General features: G+C 39.4%; 1 protein-coding gene across 1 annotated transcript; it reads left to right on the forward strand.

The window, feature by feature from the left end:
* The first annotated feature begins 292 nt into the window (after positions 1-292).
* On the forward strand, positions 293-1810 carry LOC126753275 (odorant receptor 67d-like). The gene is made up of 4 exons (XM_050464607.1): positions 293-1089; positions 1155-1344; positions 1408-1563; positions 1633-1810. Exons 1-4 carry the CDS (start codon positions 329-331, stop codon positions 1684-1686), a joined length of 1161 nt encoding a protein of 386 aa, XP_050320564.1. The 5' UTR covers positions 293-328; the 3' UTR covers positions 1687-1810.
* Positions 1811-11482: the final 9672 nt, after the last annotated feature.

Below are 11482 nucleotides of genomic sequence, written 5' to 3' on the forward strand. Positions count from 1 at the left end.
AAACGTCTTGGCTCGGCTCGGCTCGACTAGGCTACGGAAATACCTGGCAGTCCCATTTCTGATTGTCATATACACACATTTACAAATAATATTTTCTCTACAATTTTCTTTTAAATTCGCAATTAATAAATATTCTTTGCAATTAATTTGCAACTATGAAGTGTTAATGACTCAATTAGCACGTCGAGAAATGCTGAAAGACAGGCGTGGGAATGTGACCAATGCAGTGTTAGTCACACCTTTTTATTCGGCAAATTATTTAGTAAACACTTTAGTTTCAAGAATATTGGACGTCGCAGATATTTCACTTTCGAAAATTGATTGCAATATGCAAACTAAAACGCGACCTTCAGACAATTTTTGTAAATTGCTCAAAATAATTCGGCTAAGCTCCAGCTTAGTCGGCATAGACGTTATCGATGAGAATTTTAAATTTAATTATGTCATCGGTTTTGTTTTGGTGGCGATCGCTTGGAATTTTACAATCTCAATATATACGGTCTGGAAAGATGTGAAAACTGATTGGACGGTGCTCTTGGATGTATTTTCACCGATCAGTTGCGCCACTCAAGGCGTGATCAAAATAATGTCCCTACTCTTGTACCCAAAATTATATCGTGAACTGGCAATGGACCTTGTGAAAATTTACAAGAAATACCAAGCCTTGGGAACAAAATATGAGATGAAATTATTTGAATGGAACCAGAGTATGAAGAATATTTTCATCATTGGTGGCTTAGTATATTTCGTGTCTGCTGTGCTAGCACTGGTTACGCCCGTCTTCTTATACATATTCAGGGGTGAAAGACATCTAATAATTATGTGTCAGATGCCGTATGTCGATTTGGACACAGATCATGGCTATTTCATTACGATTGGTTATAATATACTGTGTATTTTCGTAGCGGCGTTCACTTTGTACGGTGCCGACTTATACGTCTTTCTATTTCTATCACACTCGATATTCTTCTACGATATTTTCGCACTTAAAGTCGAAGATCTGCATGAAGTATTGCACGAGAATAAGCAGGATACACGTATAAAGGCAATGGTTAATGACATTGCTAGTTGGCATCAATACTACTTGGAGTGAGTGTTTTCTTCAAACTTAAATAATTTGTATAAGAAATTATAAGTATTTATTTGGTGTTTAGCTTCAACGATAAATGCAACCAGATTTTCTTCTGGACCATTACCGCGCACATATTATGCACCATATTGGGCATCTTGACCACATTGCTTATAATTATGCTGAAATACTGGCCTAATGCTTATCCCTACATATTCGTCTGTTTCGTTTGGTTATATATGTATAGTATTCTGGGCACGCGTGTGGAAATATGCGTAAATATATAGAAATTGTAAACATAACAAAAATATTTGCCATTTTCAGTTGTGTTTTTACAGAATGATCAATTTTGCGATGGAATTTACGATATCAACTGGTACGATCTGGATGTTAGCGATCAGAAGACAGTAAGCTTAATGCTTATGGAGTCACAAGTGCCACGCATTATAACCATAGCGGGTATTGAGCCGTTGTCAGTAAATACTGCGCTTAAGGTAAATTTGACTACGAAATAAAATATATACATACACAAGTATAATATAAAATTTTGGCTGTGTTTTTAGATCACACGCTCAATCTACAGTTTAGTTATGATGGTCATGCAGTTCAACGAGTGAAGCTAAACCACTGAAAGCAGCATTAAAATCGCAAAGTAAATAATGATTCATTTGAAAGTACAGTTTCTCAAATCTTCTTCTTAATTGGCGCAGACACCGCTTACGCGATTATAGCCGAGTTAACAACAGCACGCCAGTCGTTTCTTCTTTTCGCTACGTGGCGCCAATTGGATATTCCAAGCGTAGCCAGGTCCTTCTCCACCTGGTCCTTCCAACGGAGTGGAGGTCTTCCTCTTCCTCTACTTCCCCCGGCGGGTACAGCGTCGAATACTTTCAGAGCTGGAGTGTTTTCGTCCATTCGGACAACATGACCTAGCCAGCGTAGCCGCTGTCTTTTAATTCGCAGAACTATGTCAATGTCATCGTACAGCTCATCGTTCCATCAAATGCGATATTCGCCGTGGCCAACGCGCAAAGGACCATAAATCCTTCGCAGAACTTTTCTCTCGAAAACTCGCAATGTCGACTCATCAGTTGTTGTCATCGTCCAAGCCTCTGCACCATATAGCAGGACGGGAATTATGAGTGACTTATAGAGTTTGGTTTTTGTTCGTCGAGAGAGGACTTTGCTTCTCAATTGCCTACTCAGTCCGAAGTAGCACCTGTTGGCAAGAGTTATTCTGCGTTGGATTTCTAGGCCGACGTTGTTGGTGGTGTTTACGCTGGTTCCAAGATAGACGAAATTATCTACAACTTCAAAGTTATGACTGTCAACAGTGACGTGAGTGCCAAGTTGCGAGTGCGACGACTGTTTGTTTGATGACAGGAGATATTTCGTCTTGCCCTCGTTCACTGCCAGACCCATTTTCTGTGCTTCCTTGTCTAGCCTAGAGAAAGCAGAACTAACGGCGCGGGTGTTGAGGCCGATGATATCAATATCGTCGGCATACGCCAGCAGATGTACACTCTTATAGAAGATGGTACCTTCTCTCTTCAGTTCTGCAGCTCGAACTATTTCCTCCAGAAGCAGGTTGAAGAAGTCGCACGATAGGGAGTCGCCTTGTCTGAAACCTCGTTTGGTATCGAACGGCTCGGAGAGGTCCTTCCCGATTCTGACGGAGCTTTTGGTGTTGCTCAACGTCAGCTTACACAGCCGTATCAGTTTTGCGGGGATACCAAATTCAGACATCGCGGCATAAAGGCAGCTCCTTTTCGTGCTGTCGAAAGCAGCTTTGAAATCGACGAAGAGGTGGTGTATGTCGATTCTTCTTTCACGGGTCTTTTCCAAGATTTGGCGCATGGTGAATATCTGGTCGGTTGTTGATTTTCCAGTTCTGAAGCCACACTGATAAGGTCCAATCAGTTTGTTGACGGTGGGCTTTAATCTTTCACACAATACGCTCTATAGAACCTTATATGCGATGTTGAGGAGGCTTATCCCACGGTAATTGGCGCAGATTGTGGGATCTTCCTTTTTGTGAATTGGGCATAGCACACTTAAATTCCAATCGTTGGGCATGCTTTCGTCCGACCATATTTTACAAAGAAGCTGATGCATGCTCCTTATCAGTTCTTCGCCGCCGTGTTCGAATAGCTCGGCCGGCAATCCGTCGGCCCCTGCCGCTTTGTTGTTCTTCAGGCGGGTAATTGCTATTCGAACTTCTTCATGGTCGGGTAATGGAACGCCTGCTCCATCGTCATCGATTGGGGAATTGGGTTCTTCTTCTCCTGGTGTTGTGCGTTCACTGCCATTCAGCAGGCTGGAGAAGTGTTCCCTCCATAATTTAAGTATGCTCTGGGCATCAGTGACTAGATCACCTTTGGGGGTTCTACAAGAGTATGCTCCGGTCTTGAAACCTTCTGTCATTACCCCTGTCGGCCAGCTTATCAAGCTCTTCGTACTCACGCATTTCGGCCTCTTTCTTCTTCACAGAGACGGGTGCGAATCTTAGCTGCATCAAGATAGTGGTCCGAGTCGATGTTAGGACCTCGGAGCGCACGCACATCTAAAACGCTGGAGACGTGTCTTCCGTCTATCACAACATGATCGATATGGTAGGTAGTTTTTCGATCCGGAGACAGCCAGGTAGCTTGATGAATCTTCTTATGCTGGAATCTAGTACTACAGATAACCATATTTCGGGCCCCGGCGAAGTCAATTTGGGAATGTTTCGTCGTGGAGGCTGAATTTACCGACCATAGTGCCAAATATACCTTCTTTGCCCACCCTGGCGTTAAAGTCGCCAAGCACGATTTTGACATCGTGGCGGGGGCAGCCTTCATAAGCGCGCTCCAAGCACTCATAGAAGGCATCTTTGGTCACATCGTCCTTCTCTTCCGTCGGGGCGTGGGCGCAGATCAGCGATATGTTGAAGAACCTCGCTTTGATGCGGATTGTGGCTAGACGTTCATTCACCGCAGTGAATGATAGTACTCGGTGACGGAGTCTCTCTCCTACCACGAATCCTACACCAAACTTGCGCTCCTTTATATGGCCACTGTAGTAAATGTCACAATGACCTACTCGTCTCTGTCCTTGTCCCTTCCATCGCATTTCTTGGACGGTGGTGATGTCAGCCTTTGTTTTTACGAGGACTTCAACCAGCTGGGCAGCGGCACCTTCCCAATTAAGGGACCGGACATTCCGGGTGCATGCCCTTAATTCGTAGTCCTTATTTCGTTTGCCATGGTCGTCATCAAAAGGGGGGTCTCTCATCCGAGGCTGCTGTTGGTTTTTCATTGGGGTGAGCTTTTTACGTGGCGGGTCCCAAACCCAGCGCACAACCCTATGCAGGGGATGTTTCGCCTTCTCACTTTAGCTCGCCTTCGAACGGATGCTCTTAGGCTACCCAGAGGATACTTGGTCAAAGACCGGAAGTAGTGAGCTGCTTGAGCCATGTGTAAAAGAATCGCTTCTGGCCACTAGCAAGTGAATGGCGATCAGAGAACTTTCCTCACTTCCGTGAACTTTTACACATGACTCCTTCCTATGCCAAATATCATATCAAAATAATCATTAGTGTTTAGGACGCGTTGACAACAAACCACGTCCAAGACGGACATCAACATTACCTGATGATCAACACGTCAATAATATATAGGAATTGGTGCTTGAAAATCGACGATGAACAGTCAAAGATCTTACTGGCATCGTAGGAAGACCGTAGGGATGAGAGGAAAATATTTTGAATGATCGTGAAAGCACGTCTGTGACACAACCACCAGGATTTCAAGAAACGTATTATACTGGCGATGGTATTAGGATCTATGCTTACGACCCAGTAACGGACGCTTAATTGGCCGCATGTCGTTAAAGCCGTAAAAGCCACGACAAAGCAGGTAAAAAATCAAGGTTATGTTGACAGTTTTCTTCGATTATCGAGGTATCATGCACACCGAATTCCTTCCGACCGGGCAAACTGTCAAGAAGGAATACTAAAGAAATTCCGAATTATGGACAACTCTTGGTTTTTGCACTACGATAGTGCACCGTTGCATACTGATTCTTTGTGAGTTAAATTTTCAACCAATATTGTACCGTAATCACCGTATTTGCCTGAATTAGCATCGTGTAACTTCTGGCTATTCAACAAACTCAAACGATCGCTCCGGGGAAGCCGTTTGGAGTCAACTGAAAACATTATACATACATGAATCGATAAATGCATTGAAGGCTATTCTAGAAACTGACTTTGTTTAAATGAGTTAAACTTCCACCCACTCTACCCGTAATAACAGGCGCACCCTAATAAGGCAGCTTAGTTCATCACAGCTGAGAACCCAACAACACAACTCTCCATGCCTATACACCAATAAACTCCTCAAAAAGGATGGAAAACGGGAAACATTCAACATTCCATTTTATCACTTTTCGTTTTGCGACTCATCCCGCGCGTTTGCAATAACATCGTCTGGACAGCTGATTCGGTTGTTATACCGCTTCGCACATCTGTTTATTCGCATGTGCATGTTTTTATTATACTCGATCAGCTGGAGGGGAATCGGAATATTGGCGAAATTGAAAATGATACACTGACGTATTTGTACTTTGAACTTTTCGCCATACACTCGTCGCATGTCAACATACTTGGTTCGCACATTAGCATTCGCCATAATACTCATCGCACATCAACTTTCGATTCGATACTGCGCCGCGTCAACACTACCTTTGACTCCGATCGAGAGCCTTCCGCCCGCGCCGACTTACAGCGATCCAACAAATTGGATATTAACTAAATCAAACCATAATTTTATGTAATATTGGACAAAATAAAGAACAATTACAGATAGATTCTACTCTTAATAAATACACCTTTTTTCCTTTTAATTGCTCACGGGAGTGTAAGTGCATGTCGAAACATTTAAATACAGTGGTTTGTATTCCCCGATAAATTGGGTTAACAATTATTCAGACTTTAACAACTGTTTCGAGGATTGGGAAAAAAGTTGCAAAGGGAGATTTTTTTGAGAGGAACTACAAAGAATTTGAAGAATAAATTAAGACTTTCAAAATTATGAACAAAAGTCATAATATTTTTTGCTTATAGTAGCTTTGCATACAGTGATTCTTAAATTCTCTGTGAATGAAACCTAAAAAACAGATTTCTCTTCTAGAAGATATTTTCAGTACACTGAACTACGGTCGAAAAAAACAAAAGTTATCAAACTAGCTGCATTTTGTTAAATTGTTTTGAAAATTTACTAAAAATTGTGGACGTTTCAACTTCAGACCGTTCGCGCAGCTGTCGCACTGGAAAAAAAGTGATCAGCGATGGAATTCAATCGTAATAGTGTGATTGCTTTATATTTAGCTGGAAAATCGCAGCCAGCAATTGTTCGTGAGCTCAAACACTTTAATGTGAATAAAGTTTTTGTTTATCGCACCATCACTCGTTACAATGATACTGGTAGCATCGCAAAAGCCTGAAACGTCACGTGAGATGGTTCGGAAAGTGAAGAAGCGACTTGAGTGAAGTCCACGACGAAGTGCCAATCAAATGGCTAAATAACTGAAAATATCCGACCGCAGCATCCGACATATTGCATATTGAACAAGTAAGGAAGGGCTAAGTTCGGGTGTCACCGAACATTTTATACTCTCGCATGATAAAGTGATAATCGAGATTTCATTATCCGTCATTTACATATTTTTCAAATACCGTATTTGTGTAAAGTTTTAATCCGCTATCATCATTGGTTCGTAATGTATGTATATGTATGTATATTATACAGAGAAGGCATCAGATGGAATTCAAAATAGCGTTATATTGGAAGAAGGCGTGGTTGTGAATTGATTTCACCCATATTTCGTACATGTCATCAGGGTGTTAAGAAAATATTATATACCGAATTTCATTGAAATCGGTCTAGTAGCTCCTGAGATATGGTTTTTGGTCCATAAGTGGGCGGCGCCACACCCATTTTCAATTTAAAAAAAAAAAAAACCTGGATGCAGCTTCCCTCTGCCATTTCTTCCGTAAAATTTAGTGTTTCTGACGTTTTTTGTTAGGCGGTTAACGCACTTTTAGTGATTTTCAACATAACCTTTGTATGGGAGGTGGGCGTGGTTATTATCGATTTCTTCCATTTTTGAAGTATATATAGAAATGCCTGAAGGAAACGACTCTGTAGAGTTTGCTTGACATAGCTGTAGTAGTTTCCGAGATATGTACAAAAAACTTAGTAGGGGGCGGGGCCACGCAAACTTTTCCAAAAAAATTTAGGTCCAAATATGCCCCTCCCTAATGCGATCCTTGTGCCAAATTTCACTTTAATATCTTTGTTTATGGCTTAGTTATGACACTTTATAAGTTTTCGGTTTCCGCCATTTTGTGGGCGAGGCAGTGAGCCGATTTTGCCCATCTTCGAACTTAACCTTCTCATGGAGCCAAGAAATACGTGTACCAAGTTTCATCATGATATCTCAATTCTTACTTACAAACAACCGTTATGTGAACAAAACTATAATACTCTCCTTAGCAACTTTGTTGCGAGAGTATAAAAATGAGCTCAAGGTCAAGTCTTAAAAGTTCCAAAAGGCCCATGATCTCATACCGAAGCAGCAAGTAAGACTTGAGAGAGCGAAGCAGTTTCTTCGCTTGGCCGAAAGCGGTCAAATTCCGAACATTGTATTTTCTGAAGAAAAAAATTTTCAATTCAGCAATTCGTAAACTCTCAAAAAGATATGGTTTACTTGACCGACCGTTCATACGAGAATCTAAGTCATCGGTTGGCCATCAGGAGGCGGCACCCGCCACAAATAATTGTTTGGGCCGCTGTCACCGCAGATGGGCGCTCTCCAATTGTTTTCATCGTGAATTGGTCCTGAATTTATGATTATTTTCTCACATTTTGTACTCTAAACTAAACAAAAATAATTTTCCAAACCGAATTTTTGCCTTTTTTAATTGGTTACACTTCGAGTGCCGGACCCAGTACTACAGCGATATCTAAAATGGGAAAAATGCTTTGTTGCGTTTTCATATTGAATAAACTAAATTAAATCGTCTTTTGTAAATATTATTGGCTCCAATTGAATCCCCTGATATTCTGAAATGTTATAAACTTGATTCCATCCCAGAATCTAAGGGCTGTGGTGTACAATTTTGTGTTAGGTGGTCTTGCATTGCCCCTCTATATGGTTACGTACATCTCACCTGTCGGATCTGTCCATCTGTCTGTCTGTTTGCACAACGGCTAGCTTCAGATAAACTTTTGATATCATCTATTCTTTGGCATCCAATAAAGGTGCATGGAAAATTTCTGCTGAAATTAATCGTCCTTACTATTTAAAGCACGTGTTGGTTTAAAACTCTACAACACCAACAATAAGCTTATGTATGTATGTGGCACGCCACCATATTTACTTTGATACGTTCCATCCACTTCACAATCAATTCGTTGTATTCACTATGAGTTTGAATATTTAAAGTGATTTGAAAGGATTGCCCCTTTAGTTGCGCAAGAATGATTGTGAAATGGTTTGTGCTCTTTGCTCCCCATCTCACACTTATTGGAGCCCCGTTGAGAAATATTTTGCCTTGGTTAAGGTGTGCATCGTAAGAAAATATTTCCATGACGTATGGAGCGAGAAATATACCTCACACACATCTTATGCGGTGAATTCTTTGTTTCATATATATTTATATTTTATCAATATGCTTGGCGGCACTCAATTTTTACCCCTAAACTGATGTGCTTCTTATGCCTTCGTGATTACTCAAATCCTTTTGAAGTTTCTAACACCAAGTAAGTTATTCTCGTTTTAATGAGAAATTATTTTGAGTTTCTCAATGTGAGAGGAAAACCCATTACAACAAACTCTCCATTTCCTTCCTGCCGGTAACTAAGAATGCATTTTGACTGATTATAACTTCGGGCTGTAGAAACCTACGATATCTATGGTTGTTTAATACATGCTTATAAATATTATGGACACCGTTTTTGTGCGCTGTGGACAAAGCATCAATGACTGAAGAAGGACAAAACGTTTAAATTATTTTAACCAAAAAATTATGTTCTTGGGTTTAGTAATTATATGGACTTTTTATTTTCGAAACACTTCCCACGGTTCCTTAATCATATTTTAATGTTTCCAAATTGTAGTTTGTTTCGCCCAGCATCAGGATTTTACAACGCGAGTTCAACATATTTTTCACCTTTCAATTGAGTTGTACATAATTGCTGATTAAAAGTTTTTCTAATAAGATTATTTTATCAATTTTCTATTAAAATTTAACCTAAATGAAGTCATTAATATTTAACTACAAGTCTAGTCATCCCCACTAGCACAGAATAGTACCTAAAAAAGTTGCAGTTTAGCAGCACTTCAACTAAATTATTTGTAACCGGTTGAGTTGAAAACCATAATACTGGATTTCAGAATTTCAACCAAATTGCAGATGGGTTGAAACCCCGTAATAGGGGCTTTTATTACTCGCACTCGTGTAGCCCACATCACACGACAGTGCCGATATCACATTTCATTAATCTTTACTCTGCACTTGCTTTATTTATTCATTCAATCTTTTTGTGTGTGAGCATTGGAGAGTGTAAACAACTGATGTGTGGGTATACTGAATTACCCTGGAGAAAACTGTATCACATGTGAATGATTCTGATTCTAGTTCCATGGGAGTAGCAATATTGATATGAAGTAACTAGAACATGTAAGGAGGGTTAAATTTGAATTTAACCGAATATTTTCATATACTCGCAATATATTTCATCTCTATAAGGTAATCACAATTTGAAGAATAAAGTCGACATAAAGTTCACTAAAATTACGAAAATCACTCAACTATTTCGAAATTGAGTTTTTTTTTATTACAATTCACTAAGACGTATGTTTAAAAAATACCGGGAATTTTCGTATTTTAGAAAAAAACATTTATTCATTTGTTTACATTAATAATGTCGCCTTGAAAATATGTCCCATTCGATATCATGCAATTATGGCAGCGCTTCTTCCCATCGTCGGAACACTCTTCAAACTTGATTTTTGATATACATAGCATCGATCTCTTTCAGCGACTTTCATCAAGTATCTTGTATAACGATGTCCCTTTAAGGTTCTTTTTATATTTGGAAATAGGAAAAAGTCACACGGACCCATGTGGTATAAATATGGACAATGGGGAATAGTTGCAGCATTGTTTTTAGCAGAGAATTTGATCTATTTCTTTTAACAAACGAAAATCACGAAGCTCATAAAAACACGTCTAACTTTAGCGACTGCTACAGATAAAGGAAGCAATGTATACATCTGCAAATTCTATCGTACTTCAACATAATAAATTGACAATTGGACTCTGGAAACTTGTGAACTTATGAAAGTTCAGGTAACGGTATGTAACTGAGGTAATAATTGGACTAATTTCACCTGTTTTCAGCACCAAACCCCAAGATTTTACAGGCTCACTTAATTTTCCGAAGATATCCTACTTATTGACCAATATACTATATGCGATAAGCCAAACAGAAATCTGAAATACTTCTATTGGATTTGCGAAGAATAAGCGAAGTATTGATGCTATTTATCGATTTTTGGCGACAGGTCGCATTATTAACTGAAAAATATACAATCCGATTTTCCATAAAATATATCACAGAGTCGCCGACTAGTTTTCGCACGTTAGCTCCCTTTTCGTAGACCAGGTCACATATAGTTATTCAAAGGCACTGAGGTCCTCATATTCGGTTTGCAAGCAGTGCAACGCCTTTATAAAATTGTATCTATGCCTCTGGCGTTTTTCTTTATAGAATTAACGCAGCAACAATTGAATTAAAAAATGTCATTTCGTTGAAAATATTTAAAATCAGTTAAACGAATATTGTAAATTAATCAGCTTTTTCCTGCATGGCATCATTATATGTATGTATGTGCCTAATAAAATATGTCTGGATGCTCTGATATATTTATAAGTAAGCTTTATGTCTCGATAGTCCTTTCTATTGCTAGGCTTTGCTAACTCAAGTGGAAACTTGTTGAAAATTATCCACAATTTTGAAAGCTTTTGACTTTTGATGCGAGTACGCGTGTCCACATATGTATAAACACATAAGTACATACTTACAATGGCACTTATGTTTGTATATGAGCACAATATATGAGAAATTTCCAAGTGATTCTGCAGTACTTTTCATATCCTTATTACGCGCTATGCGCTTTCCGAAGGCGTATATATACATATGTATGTACATATCGTAGTATTAAAACCTCCTTCCTTTTCTAGTTCGATACAAAAAAGTTGTTCCTAAAACCTAAGTCGACAAACATTGACTTCAAAGAAGAAGAGTGCGAACTTTGAAAAGCGTAAATTACTTTTCTTATAATTTATTCTATGCATATGTATGT

Source organism: Bactrocera neohumeralis, chromosome 2, assembly GCF_024586455.1.
Source record: "Bactrocera neohumeralis isolate Rockhampton chromosome 2, APGP_CSIRO_Bneo_wtdbg2-racon-allhic-juicebox.fasta_v2, whole genome shotgun sequence".
Taxonomy (NCBI): Eukaryota; Metazoa; Arthropoda; class Insecta; order Diptera; family Tephritidae; genus Bactrocera; species Bactrocera neohumeralis.